The sequence below is a fragment of the Vanacampus margaritifer genome, chromosome 3 (genome assembly GCF_051991255.1).
Source record: "Vanacampus margaritifer isolate UIUO_Vmar chromosome 3, RoL_Vmar_1.0, whole genome shotgun sequence".
NCBI lineage: Eukaryota > Metazoa > Chordata > Actinopteri > Syngnathiformes > Syngnathidae > Vanacampus > Vanacampus margaritifer.
The window spans coordinates 8519564-8540129 of record NC_135434.1 but is presented as its reverse complement, the minus strand read 5'-3'; the positions used below and the strand labels follow the sequence as shown (position 1 = coordinate 8540129).

The 20566-nt window shown below is 40.0% G+C and overlaps 1 protein-coding gene across 3 annotated transcripts in view; it reads left to right on the top strand.

Moving 5' to 3' along the window:
- The window catches only part of LOC144048798 (bone morphogenetic protein receptor type-1B-like), a 47141-nt gene that overhangs the window by 6070 nt on the left and 20505 nt on the right, over positions 1-20566 (top strand). For 2 of the 3 annotated variants that reach the window (XM_077561158.1, XM_077561160.1), the window contains exons 2-3: positions 3477-3574; positions 18732-19082. In XM_077561158.1, the coding sequence (XP_077417284.1) occupies positions 18977-19082 (106 nt within the window). In that variant the 5' untranslated portion in view covers positions 3477-3574; positions 18732-18976. The remainder of the gene's footprint in view (positions 1-3476; positions 3575-18731; positions 19083-20566) is intronic. The other variant, XM_077561159.1, reaches the window with a different exon arrangement.

The following is a 20566-nucleotide window of genomic DNA, read 5'->3' as shown; positions in this document are numbered from 1 at the left end:
TATAGACTTTTTTTTTAATGAATGATTTTTTTTTTTCAAAATACTAAAATGTGGAGAGGTCAGTGGATCTGAAAGAACCTGCATTAAAGCACTTTGGTACTCAGTGACAGGTGGTATAAACACAAAGAATTAATTAATACAAGATGTATAGATTAAAAGGTTGTTAATCACTGCGTACGTACCTAAAATAAACAAAACATGTGTAGGTATGGTTTTGCGGTTCATATTAAGTTGTTCATTAACTTTCGGCTTTCCATTTTCTCAGACAACAAAGGAGGCTCATTGGGTGGATTTTTGTTTTATTTTTTAGTCTCTTTCTCCCCCTCCGGGCTGTGACCGGCCTCATAAACGTCTCCAGACACAAGGGCTCTGTCCGCCATCTGACAATGATTAGGCTGCAGCCTCCCTCAATACATGTCAAGCCCGCACACTCAATTACGGCGCAGCGCACCTTTATAACGCGGTCAAACGAGCCATCCGGACATTTAAAAAAAAAAAAAAAAAAAACTTTTGGGGTGCAGGAAATGCCAATCAGAGGAGAGCTTATAGTTTTCAGAGCAGGGGAGGGCGACAGCAACTCAGCGTGGTGAAGAATAATGACTGAACTTGAGGCCGAAAACCTGACTTGGTCTCTATAGTGAGTAAGTGGAACAAAAACAAAATAAACCCTGCCTTAATTACGATTACCTGCTTCACCAACAGGTTGCAGGAAACATTAACCCCGTTTTCACAATGACGGTGAAATACAGTTGTTAGCTTTTAGCAGTGTCGGGTGTCATTATTTGGGTTAAATAAGTTACAAGGTAAGTCAAGGTAAGGCAAATGAACCACTTTGCACTCTCTATCTGTCTGACACTTTTTTAATGGCCCCAAACCAGTTTACACATTCTTTGTTACTTTGTCTTCTCAATTAAGTGCTTAGTTGCTTGCAAGCTTTGCTAAGCTAAACAGTAAAGTTTAACGTAGCTTACTTGTTTTTGTGGCTTTTATAATGACAGAGTAATGTAGATTTAGATGCAGATTTTCAACTGTACTGTAAAAGCCAAGACGATTCTTTCATAATTTCAGCTAAGCAAGTCCCAAGTGCTGAAATATAATGGCAAGGCCACCCGAAATTGTTTGAAAGTCCAAATACGCTAACGCAGTAGTAAAATTATGATTACAGAACAAAACAAACCAAATCGCATGAAAAAGGGTAAGCACGGCAGTACATGTCGGAACAGCCGGAATCCAACGCCATCTTGCATTTATACGTGCTCCCTCCATATTCTTTTGGATGTAATTATTAACACAATCTGACCAAAGGAAAGTAGCATGACGTCAGCAACGTGTCAAAGTTCATCAGTGAGTTGTAGTAGGGGGGGGGGGGACTCCACCGAGGGCCCTTTTCTTTTTATCTCTCTTTCTATTATTCATAATCTTAAAAATGCTCCAGGGAAATATTGGATAACAGAAGTGTTGGAGAGTTGCTAGCGGCTAACCAGTCTAAGAGCTAACAAATATGGCACATTTTCTATTGCTACCTGGTTAATAGTCAACAACAGAGTGGGTGTGTTGTTGCTTTGTGGTTAGATTTTTCCAAAAGACATTTTTTAATAATACTCTATTAACATCCATCCATTTTCCTAACCACTTATCCTGTCACAAAATGTTATTTTATTTTTAGCCTGGTTAGCAAGCCACCCCAATAGCAACTCTTCGTCGACAACCACCTCCAGCTGCCTTGGAAAGCCGCATTCTAAACATCAATCGAGCCAGCGACGTTAAAATTCGACTAATACGTAAATGTCTTTACAGTTGCTCGCTTTGAGTGAAGCTAAAAAGAGTTGACTTGAGAGCAGAATTCAAAGCGGCTGGCATCAATTTCAGCATTGTTTGCTTAAATATGCGGTGGGATCATTATTTATTAAAGAAAAAAAAAACACAGTTCCACATCACAAAACTCTTTGAATTTTGAATTAATCTGAAGTGCAGTGTTCCATACAGACCTGGTGATTACATTATATTTAATTGTCTCTAGCAGCCAAGTCATCTTTTCATCATGAGTAATGAAGGTTTTACATTACAGCAACAATATGTTGTCATTTTACAATGTACTCCACATGAATAACTCTTAAATTAGCTCCACTGTTACAGTACATCACATTGGGACAGACTAAAGTTCCACGTTGCCGTACTCATATTTTTCCAAAGAAATATCCAGAACTTTCAGTTGAGTTCAGCTTCTCTCTGTGTATTTAAAAAAAAAAAAATCTTTCCGTGCCTGTGTAGCTTTTTGATTGAAGAGCGTGGTCTTAAAGGCAGTTTTTTTTTTTTTTAAACATCACCAGTGGGTGGGCAGCATGTGTGTGGCTGAGAGTTGGCCACATGACTCATCGTCGACATGAATCCACATTCTGTTCACACGTTCGCCTGTTGACAAACTCCACAAATTTGATCCCAAATGTTTTTTTTGTTTACCCAAACCCTCTATGGAGTGTCTGTCTTACTGAAGCAGTGCAAAGTGATCAGGGTGGGTGGTTTTTGGCCTTATTTGGCGGGTTGTGGTAAACATAGTTGGTGGGTGTGTTTGATTCAGTACATTAAGAAGCCAAGCTAAAAATGAGAATTGAGTTGCAGCGATGACCTGTGATCGGCTGGAGTAACGTCAGCTGAGATCAACTCTAGTTGATGAAGACAAGTACTAAATAGAAAATGGTTGAATGAGTTACTTGCGTTGTACGCTGTTTTGTGGAGAACACTACTTCACTTTTATATTTTTATGATCGGGGGCAACAATGACTACACAGTGCTAGAACAAATGTGCTCTTTATTCCCCGCAAACAGCAATCAACACATTTCAACGCTAAGCAGCATAATATGATCATCATCAGCGCTTACCTTGACACTAGACCGGAGAGCCCACGGTCCGGGTAGAACGAGCTGCAAAACGGCTGGGCGATCGTACGTATCCCACAGCTGACTCTACCCACACCGTGTGCCGCTCCGTCTTTTATTCGTTAACAAAAAGTTGTGAGCGTGAGGAAGGAGGCCCTCTCCCAGGCACCCTCGAAAACATGTTTCCGAAGCAGGGAGGACTATAGTATAAACAAGGAAGAGTTCCCAGGTTGATTCCGCCCTTTATTCACAAATTGTTGGGCACCTGGATTCGTACAACAGTTCAGGACAACAACATATCCTTATATAAGACGTTACATGAGGACATATCAAACCATGGTTATTTTCCCTTCATACGCCCACCTGCAATCGGTGAAAATTAGACCACATGAAAACATTTTGGAAATAGTTTTATCCCTCCCACACGCTTTAAGTACATTTAAACTCATCAAAACTTATTAAAACACACTCCCCAAAAAAGGTTTTATGGTGGCACCAATATAACTGTGTTATTTCCTGCCATGCTTATACAGTACCTCGTTTCACATCCTTACCAGTCAACTTGGCTCTTCTTTATATTAATTTCCTCTTTGTTGCAGTTGCAGGCACCATCTTACCTGTCGGTGTTTTCGTTGGCGGCGAGGCGAGGAGAGGAATGACACTCTGTAGCAGCTGAGTGAAAGAAGGGATTTGGAAGGTAAGCCGCCTCGCTGATCCTTTTCGGAAGAGCCAAAGCATGAGGCGCACCGTCGGGCTCTCGCAGTGACAGGTCCGCTTTTGATACCTGACCAGTAGACGGCGAAACTGACACCTCCTTTTCTTTTTTTCTTCCGACATGCCTCAGATCAAATATAAAGCGCACTCAGACTATTTTTGCTCATTAATAATGACTAGACTTTGCCAGGAGGGGCAGGAATAAAACCTTTTTTTTTTTTTATTATATATATATTTTTAAACCACTCCACTGTTAGAAAATATATCGTAGATGACCAAAGAAAGACTTCAGGGTCTGGAATCAGTGTCAGTGATGCATCGATCATCATGGTTGATATAGGTTAGGATGGGATGCAGCACACTACAGTAGTGGTTAGCACTTAGTACTTAGTTACTGTAATTAACTCATTCACTGCCATTGACGGCTATAGACGTCAAAAATTCATTTGAACAATTTCTATGAGTTTAACATTTTTTCCACTTTTGGTAACAAGAGTATGAAAACCTAGATTTTTTTTAATTTTTTTTTTAGAAATACAGATTCAAAATGTGTGATTAATCGTGAGTTAACTATTGAAGCCATGCGATTTATTACAATAAATTTTTTTAATCGCCTGACGTGACATAAAGATTATTAAAAATTCGGGGCGTCAGGCGATTACATTTTTTAATCGTAATTAATCGCATGACTTTACTAGTTAACTCACAATTAATCACAAATTTTTTTATCTGTTTTAAATGTACAATAAAAAAATATAGGTTTTCATACTCTTGTTAACAGCAGTAGAATTTTTTAAAAAAAACTAATAGAAATAGATTAAATGAATTTTTTACGTCTATAGCCGTCAATGGCAGTGAATGAGATAAGATCGATGAGACCTGGATCAACCTAAAGAGGATTTTGCATTTTTTGCAAAAAGGAACAAAAGCTATACAACAAAAGCAGATTACACGGTGAGTTGTTCCAAGATAACTTTTCTAAGCGTCTATTTTATACATTGAGGCTCATGCATCTAATCACGGGTTATAAATTTAACATACTCTAGTCTAATCATTCAGCAAGTGGGAGTCACACAGTTACATAACAATATACAATAGCCATTCTATAATTGTTTTTAACTTTATTTATGTTTTTGATTGCATTGTGCTTTATTCACTATTATTTATTTTTTATGTTTGTATGGCACAGAATTGCCCGTATAGTTGATATATCTTAAATGATGGCAACATTTTAAGCCCATGGACCACATGAATTCATTTCTATGGGATTGGAAGTCAACCTGACTGGATTATGTTGGACTGCGGAGCCCCTTCCAGTGCATATTTGTCATTCTTCATTTTCACACATGAATGTCACCTTTTATTTGGCTAAATAGAATCATTTTAATTGCTTTTTCCTCCCCTCTAGTAGCTTGATTTACAGGCAACTTGGCGTTTTTAGCACCCTAAATATGAATTGACCTCTTTGTCCGACAGTGTGGGTTATAACAGACGCAGAAAAATGTCACTCAAAATACACACACACAGACTCACAAGAGTGTAAGAGTAGTTTATTAGGTGGCCATTAAAGCAAATGTTGTGCAAAATTAATCAAGTGTTAGTTAACTCTGTTTTCGCTCTAGACCTGCCCACCAGGTAGTGTTTGTTTTAATGTTTTCTTGCTATTTTAGCAGAGGTCAGAGTGGACCAGCTGACTGTCTGTTGACGAGGTCCAATAAAGTGTGCAGTTCTTGGCACACTAAACTGTCTCTGCATAAACAAAACATCACATGAAGTCACCGTTTTGACGTCAATACATCAAACACTGAACCATGAATATGACCCAGTGGGGAAAAGCTCTCAGGATTTGAACACAATCCTCTTCGGCTGGCCGTCGTGAATGGATGATTTTCTTATTATTTTATTATCTTGGCACTATAACAGAAAACAGTGTACATTTTTGCTGCATGCTTTGAATGTTGAAGCAACGATATTTTAATACTATTTTAGCATGGAGTTATAAATGAACAGTGTTCCTCCGCTTTTCACGGTTCGTCGACGGGTCAAAGAAATCCTTTTTTTTTTTGGTTACTTTTTTTTAACCCTATACTTAACCACTGTAATGCCCTTGTAAGTGGGAAAGGCGAGCCATTACTTGAATGCAGGCAGAACCGTACTCACCTAGAAGCTATTGCTGTCACAGCACTCCCAAACACTCACTCGCCACCCCAAATTTTGCCACACTCTTTGATTGAATAGTTCCAATGTTTTATTAATTAATATACAGTATAAGCGTTATTCTCAGACTCATTGATTTTCAAAGTTGTACACGTGCTCCCTCTTTTGGTACGTGAAAGAGTCACTGAATTAATTGTGCAAACGGTGCATATTCTTTGTTACAGTGGCCTAAACTTTTTTTTTTTAATGTAATATATTTAAGTACAGTTTAGTTGCATTTATCTTAAAATACAATACATTTGAATTTAATATTTGAGAATTGTTATCTGCAATATATTTAATTGAATCAACATTTCAATGGGATTTTTTTCCTATCACTTAATTGTTTGTAGTTTTTAGTGGCTGTGGCTTACACTTATATTAAAAATACTTTTCAGGAGTAAAACCTCTTAAAAAAAACCTGGGCCTAAATCGTTACTGTTTTTTCATGCTGATCACGATGGTGGTATTTGCTATGTTTTTTAATTTAGGATACTTGGTGTAAAGAGTTTGAGAACTACTGTTGCGATATAGAAAACACATGCAAGTAGACATTAAATTACGTTTGTCCCCAAAGGGTTGCCATATGAACACCTGTCCATCAAAGCGTCATGACAGCTTCTGCTGTGATCTCTTGTTGTCTTCCCAAACACGTACGCACTTCTACACAGCTGTCTGTTGACTTGAGGGCTCCCGGCAGCCGTCAACAACAGCAGCAGAAAGTGCTTAGTGCTCTAAAAGCGGGAACGACAGGCTTTGTCCTAATCCCTGTTTGGGCCACGACACGAGCCTAAATAAAATACTGCAAGGGGACACCTCTGTTTACCAGCACTGTGTGCAAAAAAAAAAAAGAAGAAGAAAAAGCCAAGTGGTCACTTACGTTGATGTTGTTTGGTTCTCAGCTCAGCACGCATGAAACACTTCATCGTGAAGTTTGTTTTTTCTTTGGCTTTTTTTTGGTATCTTGAAATCTCAGTTCAGTGAGAATCCAAAGCGAACTCTCTTGTTGCACTTTTTCTTTCATTTCCATTCTAATTCTTCCTAATACTTGTGCAAATATTTTATTATCAAAAAAATATATTTCACAAAAGCGAAGAAATGATACTTATACAATGTCAGCTAATCAGTGTGCAGCTTGTATAGCTGTGTATAATTACAACACAACTTATTGTTGCCTCAAATTTATCTCAACACTCAAAATTTATGTCTTAGAGGCTGCTAACAAAAGTGAGAACACCCCGAAGTGAAAATGTCCAAACTGAGCCCAAGGTGTCAGTATTTTGTATGGTCAACAATGGCGTCACAGGTCGCTACTAGAACAGGGTTCAAGAATTTTTTTAATTTTTTTTTTTAATAGAAGCACAATGAACCCTAACCTGAAATTTTAGGGGTGCCAGTAGAAAATTTGAGGGGGCACGATTGAATCGACTATTAATGAGTTGAAGTTTGGAGCAGGAGCTTGTCAGTATTGCAACAAGGAATATTCATGATTATTATTATTTCTTAATCAACAAATGTACACGTTGTGTAAGTAGATGAAAAACTTACTTGCATTGTCTCAAATCTCAAATTTTAGGGGCACAATGGCAAAAATTTTTAGGGTTATACTGAATTTTGAGAGTATGACAATATTACTTCTGGCTTAAATCCTCGCATCTTTTGCCATCTTCCTTGTTGGCTACATTCTCCTGAAGGTCAACTCACATATGCACCCACATAGATGGTGTGACTTTAAGGGTGTTAAGAGTGTTGATGGTTGTTTGGACGCTCCTTCAATACCTCAGACCACTGCGGGGGTCACATGGCACTGACATCAAAGAGAAGAATTTCTTCCTGGGTGACAACTCAAGGTTATTCTGACCCAACACTGACAACTGAACTTTACATTGTAGTACTAGTATTAATTTACTTAAAAAAAAAAAAAAAAATTTTTACTTCTATTTCTGGTACCCTGGTTATCAATACTTTACACTCAACCATCGCAGGTGCACTTTGATGGCGAGGTCTCTTGAGTTTTGTTGAGCTTTTGAACCCTACTTTGGCCGAACTCGGAATTGTTCCTCTGCTTAAGAGTTTCGTGTGTATGAATCTTTAAATGTTCTATTCCCTACTCAACAATTCACGTACACGCCGAGCTGTGAGCTTTTTGTTACTTTCTTCCCACCACCACCCCGGGGAAGTGTTTTGTTTTGATGTCCTCCACCACCACAGGCAGATGAATGGCCACATGGAGGGCCCCGGGGGAGTGGGGGGTGGGGGTCATGGTGAGGAGGCGCTTTGGACATGTTAAAGGACACCTGTGGGGCTTTAGGGGGGCCTCTTCATGATGGACAGGGTTCCGCTTCAGGTGGCAGTAATTTCTCTTAAGCCGGCGGGGAGGGGGGAAGGGGGAAGGGGGGGGGGGAAGTGCGGGTCTAATTGTGTGCGTGTACGCTTGAAACGATGTATTTGTATTCGGTAGAATACAGTGATCTTCCGTTTATTGCAGAGGATGCATACCATAACCATGCGCAATAGGTGAAAATCAGTGACGTAAACCATATTAAAATATTTTTTACATTATTTTTAAACATCTATAACCTTCCTAAAACACACTTTTCAACACAATATAGTCATATTTAAATGGGGGGGGGGGGAAATCAAGCAAAAAATGTATAGAAAATACTGCACGTGTTGTAGTCTTTGTTTACATACACGCCTTTGAGAGGCGGGCCTGGTGGGATGGCATGTGACATTGTCAAGCCTTCGTGTGGGCGTGAGCTGTGGCCGACGGGGTTTATTGTTTTTATGCGTTTTACTGTTCTTCTGGCATTCAATACATGACTGAAAAGCGCATCTGTAATTGTGCTCTCTTTTCCTACATGTGAGGGCATTACTGTAAGTAAATATAATGTAAAAGCAAAAAAAAATAAAATATACAAAATCAACCCATTGCTGAGTTTTTCCAACTGTACCTGATATACACACGCAATGAATGCAATTGGGTAAAGATGCAGTAATGTGTATGCATTAAGCAAGCCCACACGCACACACGTCCACACGGCTCACATGTCACTGCTCTTCAGGGAGTAATGACAAGATTGAGTTACCCTGAATAAGTGCGTGCGCGCTGTCGTTGCTACCTTAACCAACTTAACTGACGTTGCCCTCACTGTTCCCCTGACCTTAATTACCTTAACCCCCCCTCCCCCCTCCACCTTCCATGAAGAAACATGTATAGTAGTTTGTAGCACTGCACTGAAGCCCAGAAAAGAAAATGACTTTATGCAGGATTATATGAAATAGAAGCAGTACAAAAAAAATAGAGGTTAATGTACCAAATAATTTTTTTATGTGATGAGAATTTTTGGGGAGAATTTGACAAGATTAATGGTGGAAATTGAGAATTTTCTAACTGTCAGATTTAGATCCAGAATTTCTGACAATTTTCAGATACTTTTCAAATACAATCCTAATATTGTACAGTTAAAGGAACACGCTATTTATTAAAAACTAACCAGCTAGCCTCTGATTTTTATAGTCCTTTTTAGGGATATTTTTGCATTCGTGATCATCGTGATGCAACACGTAATAATAATGCACCGGATTTATATAGCGCTTTTCTAGACTCAAAGACGCTTTCCGATGGAATGGATAGATTATTCATGCTCTCACACATTCACACTGTGGTGGCGGTAAGCTACTTAAGTAGCCACAGCTGTCCTGGGGCAGGCTGACAGAAGCGTGGCTGCTAGTGTGCACCTACGGCCCCTCCGACCACCATCATTGCTTTTTTTCATCAATGTCAGATACAATTGGCGGCGGGCCAATTTTTTGCCCTGCTCCAGGGCATGTTGCCGCTAGTACCTGTATACTGTAACAAAAAATCTTTAAAAACAATTAATTAAATAATTAAGATATTAGTTCATATGAAAGACAGTAGGCACTTATTAGCTTTATTAGTTAGACAACTGGTCAGATCGGTTTGTGAGATGCACACACGCAAACATACATAGTTTGTACGTGTCAGACCCGTTAGCTGGGGGTACGCAGGTCATCCCTGGGGAAGGAAGGTCAAAGTGTCACAGTATTATATTTCAGCTGCAGAAGGCTCCTCTGTTCCCTGCTGAATAGACACTGTCTTCTTGTATCGTCGTATAGACTTTAAGGAAGGAAGGAGAAATAGTAGATGGGTTTAGGAAATGAGCCGTCATGCTTACAGATTGCAGGGTGATAGAGATCTTAATGACACGTTAGGTTAATAACATAGCGGTGCATACGTTTCAATTATGTACCTAATCATTTACATGCAGTTTGATGCTGCTTTTCTACATGGATCCGTGTGTGTGTGTGTCTGTGTGTGTGTGTCACAGTGGTCATCGGAGAAGCTTTTCCTGCATCCTCTCATAGTGGTCGCTCTATATTTGGGAGCTGGAGCGAAGCTAGCGACCCCGACGCTCACCCCACACCTGCCCTGTGTGTGTGTGCATGCCTGTGTGGGGACACACACACACACACACACACAATGGCTTGTAAGCTTTTGTGTAGCCTGTGTAGCTACTTTTAAAGGAAGCGGGTCCCGTTACGTATGTTTGCCCTCGGTAACACAAAAACAGGCATAATAAGGTACGCTTTTGAAGTGAGCTTCACAAACTTGCTCGAGTTCCTTCTGGAGGAACTCAAGAGTTGTGTGAAGTAAAACATTTGCTATTCTGTGCGGATTCCATCCCTTCAAGAAACAAGTGGTCGTTTTACATGATTCATGTTCTAATAGGCAAAATGTTTTACTTCAAAGCTTTTGACTGGCAAACGGTTAGCCAATTAATATCCAATCAACTTGAGTCCTCTCCTCCACTGTTATAATAGCGATTTTCATTGCAGCCCACTTGGGATGTTTTCCCAGCCAAGTCTTCACAAGTCACCAAGCGATGCATCCTTAGTTTAAACTATAAGACAACACCAATATTCCGTACTTTCTTGGATTTTGTTTATTTCAATTAGAAGAAGACTTGGGCCGTGACTGATAACGTTTCCCGAGATCACAAGGACGTAAAAATGGACACGAATGCAAATTGAGAAACGATTGATTTGCTTTTCCTCTCTTTTCCCTCTTCTATTACACGGGCTACCCCTTCTCTCTCATTCCTTCACTCCCCCCTTTCGCCCCCACACCCCCCTTGCCCCTCTGCCACCCCACTAATTGCCACTTGTTGGGAGCATCCCGGGAGCTCATTAATTGGTGAAGAGGAGACAGGTGGCGCCACAATGTTATGATGCGACTTGTTTGTGTGTGTGTGCGTGTGTGTGTGTGTGTGTGTGTGTGTGTGTGTGCATGTATGTGTGGTGTTCCCTGCTTGTTAGGGGTCCCGAGCCCCCTTCTCACTGCAATCTCTTTGTTTATGCAGTGCGAAAAGGGCCTGGCTGGGCCGTGAACTCCCCACGCTCTTATCCCACTGTGCCACTCACCCTTAGTGGACCCCGATGCATGCTCCCCGCCCCCCATCCTTGCCAACCGCCCTTCCAACACCCTGTTTTGCTCCCATCACCTCCCCCTTCCAAGCCTACTTTTGTCACATTCCTTCTCATATGTAATTATTCACAATCTTGTCGATATGTCATTGGATTGCCATTAGGAGAATAGCCTCTCTATTGTTGGCTATGGCAACCCTTGATCCTTAATGTGAGTGGACCAGCCAGGACACAGCATGTTAGTGTGCAGTAGTTACACAAACTGTAATAATAATAATAATAATAATAATAATAATAATAATAATAATAATATTAATAACTACAGCTGTTTTACTTGTAGCACAATATTGTTTTTATCGTCCATAGAGGGCGTCAAAAATAAATGAATAAACAAATAAGTGCATATGTATGGATAGGTCTGATGCCACTGAACATTTAGAGTGGTCGAAAGTAAAAAAATATTCATAAATGATTTAGTTATCACACTTACAAAGATTATCCAAATTTTGTAAAAAATACCGTATGTTGGGTCAAAAATTGTTTCACCCTTAGGGCTAGGTGGCGCTACCTTCAGCTTGTGGCTATAAACATCCATGTGATGTTTGGGAATTTTTGGAGCATGTATCGGGTCGTTTACGCATTTTGTCTTTCATGGTGAAGGAAATATGAAACACAAAATATGATCGTCAATAGTTATAGCTAGCATACCAGCCTAAATGACACACGACCACAAAGTTGTGATTAAAAAATATGTACATTACTACTTTACAGACTATTCAGTTACATTTAGAAGATTAATTTTCATGAAAACAAAACTAAGGTGTGATGTGTTTTAGGCTCTATAGGATTAAAAAAAAAAGAAAAAAGTGCAGTGCCATATGATGCTGGATCTAAATCTACCCAAGACAAGCCAGGCGGTAGGAACGCACCACCAAGATAACTGGTGCGAAAGCTCCATTGTGCTTGGCAGGCGTGAGAACGAAAGATGATGGCGAGCAAAGAGCAGCATCGCACATATGCGCACACACACAAAGGTTTTTATTCCGGCGACGCTATTCTTGGGATTTGGCAGTTGTCATTGGGCCGCGGACGAGCACGTGGATCTTTTATTAGCCTCCCAGTTCTGGAGGGCCTCCCGTGCTTGTGACTGGATAACCAAAGTCATCTCATAGTGCACTTTCATCATATGACCATCAGTATTCTTAAACTGTGTCAAGAGGTTTATGCATTACTATTGATTACAGTGAAACCCCCGTTATATCACCTTAATACTTTGTTGACCCGGTTATATTGTGTGTGTGTGTTTTTTTTGGCAAACTTTTTTTGTTTTTTTGTTTTCAAGATAAATTAACTAATTTATTTTATTACCCTTTGAAATGAATTGAAATGCTACAGTGACATATTTTAGCAATAATACTTCTACTCCTAATGCAATATGGATAGTATATATTTTTTCTTTTCCTCTGATTACTTATTGTTAAAAAAAACACATTTAACTGGATGCGAGAATTTCTCTGAGTGTTCTGAACTTCCCACTCGCCAAGCACGTAACTGTTTCTGCAATTTTCAAGATCGATTCGTGGATTTCGACGCTTCCCTTTTAATCACGATTTTCAAGGCTTTTGTAAACAATTGCTGAGCTCACTTTGGTGGAACACAAATATAGAAGGTGGGTGGCCACAGCTTGTGCTCGCCTCCATTCTCTGCCAGGCTGTTAGGAAAAGTATGAATCAGAGAAGGAGGTGGCATTCACAGCGTTCCCACTCACTAAACTTCTTCTTCTGTCCACTGTTGCTGTTTCAGACATTGCTAACATTCCAGCCTTTTGGCCCCTAAACCTCTCGTTTCTTCTCGTGAGGTTCCTCCATTCATTTGGCTTCTGTCTTGGGGGCCTCGGGGCGTGAAATACAATCTGTATAGTATATAAATGTCTTTGTGGAGAATTCTGCAACTTGATTGGACAACAAAGACCTTATGTACAGTTTAGCTTACAATGTACGTTTCCGTCACTATGTGGACACTTATGGAAAGTAATATGATCATCGTGTCATTGAAATCCTCTAGAAAATACTGCCTTTGCCAATGACTTAAGGGCAGGAAGTGATGCTTTGCAATTGAGGAAAACGTCAATATTTATGATATCACAATCGCAGTGTTGAACTTGTGAGACCACCACTTGACCCCACCCCCTCCCCATTTCGTTGGGCCTCGCCCAGACTCCACCTATCCATGTCAACGTTTTTATTGTGGGCTGTAAAGTGATCCGGTGAATGGTTTCACAATGACAAAAACAAGCAGTAAAAATAACAGTCACAGTCTATTATTAGGTCCTCATTAACTTGAATTGGTCTCACACCCACCTTTGTTTGTTTGTGTGCATTTGTCTGCGCGTGCGTGTGTGTGTGCGTGTGTGGTGGTCATGGGGGAGACGTGAAATGCCATTTACAATTGCTATGACCGTTGTATTATTATTGCATCAATGTTTTACTTATAAAAATAGAAATTACTCTATAAGTTCATGATTGTTTTCAGTGATTTAATTTTTAACACTATATTTGCTTCAGGTTTAGGAAGAAAATATTTGTATGAAAAAAAAAATTAATTCGTTTTTTTTTTTATCCATACTCATCTTGTTTTGTGTTTTTATTTAATTGTTAAATATTTTGTTATATTTTCATTGTTTCTTTTCTTAATCTTTTCCATAATAATAATGAATAATGTAATTTATTTTGATCCGTTATTTTTTATTATAATTTTATATTGTAATAAATATTTATTTTTATGCATTTTTCTATTTCACCCCCGTAGAGATCTAATTATGTGAAGTAAAAAAAAAAAAGAGAGAGAGTCTACACATAAATCAGGCCTGCGTCAGGCAACATTAGCTTACCCTAACAATAGTCTCCTTTTTGTTGTAGCGGCCCTTATTCTCATGAACAAACTGGATCTCCCTACTGTGACTAATCGCTAAATTCAGAAAATTGTAGTTGTTGTTTGTTCACGTGTCTGATTGCGTTCAGTGCTGCCCGGTTTTCCCAGTTTCCTGCAAAGTAGAAAACCAAGTGCTCCCACGTGTAATTTTAACAATGTGCTCATTTATCTTTCAACTTCTGACTCCTCTCTTCCAACTTTTGACTTTCATCCTGAGAACAAAATCCTCCACTGATGCCTCTGAGTGTTTTTCCTCTCTTTCAGAGTTGAAAGGTCAGTTAAGAACAAATCAGCAAAGGGTTCAAAGGTGAACCCAACCAACTTGCTATTTTTCTCTTCTTCATGTTTCCCGGTCACGGCTTCATCACCATCATCATCATCATCATCATCATGGCTGCTGACTTTATCCCTCATTTCCTCACTTCTCTCCCCAATTTCCTGTGTGGAGATTTGGTAGCGCCCAAACAAAAAAGTTCCACTTGCCTTCAAAATGGCAAGACTGGACTATATATTTTTTAGTTTAAACACAGTTACTTTCAACAGTAGACATAGAGTGGCTAGAATTAATCCACAGTCCAAAAGGTTCATGGCCTTCTCAGCCAGGCACCTGTAATATATTACGAATATGAAATTGTTCCTCTTGACATTTATTCATGGAAGGGGCACTTTGCATGATAGACTCGAAGGAAACCACTAGACATAATCCACGGTCTAAAAATTAAATGGTACGAGCGGACACGTGTGCATAGTACATGTCAGAATACGCGATCTGTATTTCCAACAATCCATTATCATAACCACCAGCTTCCACAGTAGAACCACAAACTAATTTCTCAGGGCTCCTTGAAACCACTAATTCTCGCCTCGATGACGACCAATAAGAGGAGTAACTGCATGCGACAAACTAGTAAGAAAGGATAAGAAGAAAACACGGCAAAGCCACGTTAACCGAAAGCTAACATGAAATGTAAAGACTATGAGCTAATTAATTGGTTAACAGCAAATTAGTTAGCATTTCTGCACAGTAAATGCTTCAAAATTACATTACAATACATCTTGTTTTTCTCCTTGGCTAAGACTATGTAACCCGTTCAGAAATATTTCCATTATATTTTTTTCAATTATGTTTATATTGCGATACATACCATTACCGTGAAGGTCACAAAATTGACTTAATTCCTGCATGATATAAATTATAGGCCATATCGATTCTGATTTAACAAATGTGATGGCTACTCTTGACAGTTATGAAAAAAACACCACCTTGCGCATCAGATATAAACAAAACAACAAAAAATCATCAACTATCAAATCAAGTGATGTTACATGCTCATGGATTACAGTACAAATTTAAACTAAATTTCTCTAGTCAATGTTCGAGTGTCGCTCTCGCTCTCCATTGAGGCGTAAAGGATCGCTATGTAAATTCTGTGGTGGGTCAGTGTGAATGGACAGCCTTAAAGCAGATTATGTTAAAGTGCTTTTTAGTAGAAAGGAGCGCTCCGGTGAATGGGTGCGGATTAGCAGATGTGCCGCTGTGCCACCAGAGGTGTTCACCCCCTGCCTGGAAATCATTTTACACAGTCTATAATGGGGATAAGGAAGCGGTCCCAATCCATTGACACCTGTGGAAATCCCCCAAAACGAATCGAATGCGGAAATGCGAAAATGTGTATTTGTGGAGTGTGAGTTTCTCTTGCTGTATGTTACCAGTTTGTTAGTTTCCCACAGTAATCACGCCATTTTAAAGTTATTTAAAGTTGTGTTGTTGTTACATCCAGCAACGGACGGCCATCAGCAGGTCGGCTCTCCATCAAGCGCGTCACATTTCCGTGTTTAAGTTTGAATCAACTCCGCTCTGCCGTCCAGCAGCAATGAATGTTGGTGCGGAAACACGAAATATTGGTTACGGGTCGTGCAAATATATTTTGATGGAAATATCGACTTTAACGGGGAAATCCGACTTAAGTCGAATTTTGGGTTACATCGCCAGCGTAGGAACGGAACTCATCCGTAACTTGAGGACTCCCTGTAGCATATCAGTTGTTGATTTTTGTTGTTGCTTTTGAAAGTTGTTAAAGTTGCTTTTTAGAATTTAAGCCCATCTATTTACATTTTTAGAAAGACTCCAGTGCTTGATGGGAAAAAAGCAGTTTTTCTTCTCGCTACATACAAATTGTTAACATGCTAGCATTTTATCACATTGCTAACACGCTATGTTATCATACAGTTTCACAGTTACCACCGTCACCGCCATTTTTCATACCGAGATGTCAATCAATTCCAGGTCTAGAAAGTCGTGCTTGATGGTTGAGTAGAAGCACCTGTGGCTAAAGCCAAACTCTGGCAGGGTTTTTATTCTCTGGACCTGGAATTGACATCTCTGTTTTCATGATATAACTCAGCATGCACCCTAAACCCCCCCCCACCCCTCTTTATTTTGGTGTGAAAAATGTTTAGGGTGGGGAAAAACTTTAAAAAACATTTTTTAAATTCTTTCAAATGTCAAAATGCATCTAATTTGACCCAAACACTATGTAAGGATGAAAATATTTAGCGCCAACTAAGAAATACACCTGCAGCGCAGCGTTAGTTGCTAAATTTCCAAGTGTGAAGTTAGTGTGTTTGAAGGTGGGGGGGGGGGGGGGGGGCTTCAGTCTCTAGTCTGCGCTCATTAAAGAAAGGCTGTGAAGCACGTACTTGATGACTTTGTTATCCCGAGGTCATTCCGCTTTGCTGCCCAGGACATGTCTGGACCTGATTCTCTTGACACTGCTCTGAGTTCACCAGAGACCAAACCAATTAATTAACACGGCTCACGATTGGCCAGACACTCTCAGTGGCTCGGGTCACCGTCATGGCCGACCCAAAACGTTACGCGGGGGGACGTCAACACCTTCGTTGTAGTTTTAGTTGAGGTCCAATTTTAATGTGGGAAAGGGCGCCTGGAAGAGTGAGCCTCTTGTATATTTATGCAGTGATTTTTCCTCTCATTGCGGAGAGCGGCCTTTTGTTCGCGGCTAATGAACAACGCTAACCAGTGTGAGAAAGGGAAAAAAAAGTGTTCGTTGGGGCGGCCGCTACAAACGAGAAAGATTAGCATGAAAACAAAGCTGCTTTGTCGCTTCTGTTTAGCGTCAAGGCAACAATCAGTTTGTTTGCTAAAAAAAAAAGCTGCTTACTAACATTGTGTTATTTGTTTAACACAAATTGCTCCTCAACCACCATAACGGCAACTAATAAGCCACAGTTGAAATTGCCTGTAGTTTATGCTGCCACCTTGCACAGTAGAAAAAATCGGAATGATTGATCCATACGGTCCAAAAATTGTCCACAGCCATGTGTGCAATGTTTTTGTCATATGGTTATTCAATCACTCTTCTTGCCTGTAGTTCCTGAAAACCACCACCTTGCACAATAGAAATCTGAATAATTAGAAATAAGCGATGTGTCTATGTATAAACGTGTCTTATACTTAATTACTTGTTATTATAACCAGTGTTGTGCTCATTACTAAAAAATAGTAAATAGTTACAATGACTAGTAAAAAAAGTAACTCAACTACTCTAATGATTACTTAAACAAAAAACAAATGCGTCACTATTAAAAGTAACTCTTTAGTAACTTAAAAAAAAAGGAGAACATACACTGTTCCTTTATGCTCAACTAAAGTCAAGTAATGAGCGTATTTCCATGTCGAAAAAACTCATCTTACGCTCGCCTTGACTCTTCATGACTGCCGAATCCGATACCCGCCCACAATGCGTCTTCTTCGTTCGTAAACAGGAAGTAGTACAGTACACAGCAGCCATCCATTCACTATTTGATTCTGAACCGCTTAGCCTCACGAGTGGCACAATAAAATTATTAATTTTTTTTTTTTTCATTAATTCCACCACATTGTAACTGAAACTGATTTACTGTATTTAAAAAAGCAATGCGTTAAGAGTATTAATTATTGTAAAAAAGTAACTAAGTTACAGTGACACGTAACTAGTTACTGCCCAACACTGATTATAACAGTTTTTCATGCTAACCACCATCTTCCACAATCAAAAGAAGTCCATGGGCACACATTTGTGTCATATGATCACGTTGATTGCTCCCTTCACCAATTAGCAACACTACCTTGCACAATAGAAATAAACACAATGACAAAAAAATATCACTCATTGGCACAGATTTAATTAGGATGACTCCTCTCACCGGTTCTTTCACAATAACCACTACCTTGCACAATAGAAATACAACAAGCCGACTCAATAATTTACAGGAATCCAGGCCAAGTGTGTCACGGTTGGAATGGCCTAGTAGTGTGTGTACTGTACACGCTAAGTCAGCTCCTACTGTTTTCTATTATATACATCCACCCTCCACCCCTCTTTTCCCCTTTTGCACTAAACCTGGTCTTTCTCCTGTCTGCTCCCTGCCCCCGTTTCTTTTCCTCCCACGGATCGCCCCCCCTCTCCCCCCCGCCACCACCGCCTCCCTCCATATGTGTCCCAGCCCTCCCTCCTTACTGGGCAAGTGAACTCTCTCTCTTTCTCTGTGTGTGCTACTGTCAGTTCAGGTTGGAGGACGAGCCGACGAGCCACTAGACCTGCTGCTGCTGCCGGTGCTGGTGGTGGTGGCGCGTTTGGCGTGGACTTTGTCACATCGCAGCAATACGGAAGCTCTGCTCTGACAACCCTCCTCACCCCCCCCCCCCCCTTGTCCTCCACACTTGACAAGAGAGGAGAGAGGCAGTGCGCGAGGAGTGTCGAGCAAGCGTGGAGGGGGAGTCGAGCGGAGCGGCGGGCCCACTCTGACCATGCCAGTGTGGGGAGGAAGGCTGCTTCTCTGCCTGTGGAGCCGCAGAACTGCGCTGCTGCTACTGCTACTACTCGGGCTCGTCTCTCTGGACACGCCGGTGCATGGTAAGAGTCCATTCTACCGTTTCTTTTACATGCGCTCACTTTTATTGTGTGAATGGCGAAGAACATTAACACATTGTTCTGCACCCCAAAAATGTTTTTTTCTTGTTTTTGGTTTCACCAAATTTCGCCAATTTTTATATTCTACGTGGATCAGGACATCTTGCAAACTGTTTTCCACAAGATCAAAGTTACTACTTTTCAAATGATTGGAAAAAAAATCCCATTGAAATAAATGGAGACATGTTTCAAATTAAAATCATCCTTCCATAGTTCACAGCTTAATCGACCACTGATTCTAACCAACTTTTCAACTTGGCATCTTGGGAACTATATTTCACATTCTCCAAATTCACACATTTTCCGTGACAACATTGCCAAATCAACACAGACGTTTTGCACATTTCCATCTTCCAATTTCTCATTGTTCAGCACATTCAGAACATCTTGGGAACTATTAATCACATTCCCAAGAAAATTCACAAATCAAGACCTATTTGACATACTTTAACCTCTTTCCACATTTCTTGTCCAATTCACTCCCTTCCAACTGCAAGGCTCACATTCTACATTTTAACCATTCACTTAATTCCGTCACGTATCAGTTCAGTGTCAGCCTTTCAGCATTCACATGCATTTTCTTCAGAAATCGCATTCTCACCAGCTTTTTTTTATGTCTTCTTGCCAAAGTATCTGTACTTATCATTAATCATTATGTGCCACGATTTAATTCAAAGTGTGCCTTATGTGTTGACAAACGCTGTCAAAGCACATCAGCCGCATAGCCTGTGACCATGTTTGGTATCTGCTGTGTGATTGGCGAGGTGTCACATGAATGGCTCTTGTATCTTTAGCGCTGCTGCGCGCTGTGGTGTCATCACGGCGGTTTGTTGCGACTCCTGCGTTTATAGTCCCCAAATAAAAAGGAGGAAGACGAGTAGCATCTCAAGGCGTGTCCATGGTAGCATATGTTTCATTGGTATGATTGTGCCATTTCTGATTACGCTTGAAAACTATTTCAAGGACTCTTTGTCAAGGTGGTATAGACAAAGAAGAAGCTCAACAATTCTGGATCCTGAAAAAGGTGGAAATATAATATCGATCTTAAATTTTCACAAGAATTTTCTGACAATTTCCTTAGGAGTTGGGCAGCTCAAATAGTTTTGGTTTTGCTGGGATGGGTGTAAAATCTGTTTCATAATTCTGTCCAAAAAGAATACAATCAACTTTTAGTGGATAAGGATAGATTTCTTTGACCAAGGTCAAATATCTGGCGTTTCAATCTCCTTTGTGCAAAATTTATGGGTGGCGTAAAAGCTCAGAATATCAGTTAATAAATAAAAATTACGATTATGAATAAATTATGATTATGAATGGCCGTGGGCAGATTCTGGTGACATGGCAACACTTACTGGCTGAACTTTGATTGGACAAGAAAAAAAGAAAAAAGGAAAAAACTCCATCTATACGTACAGGAAGTTGTGCGC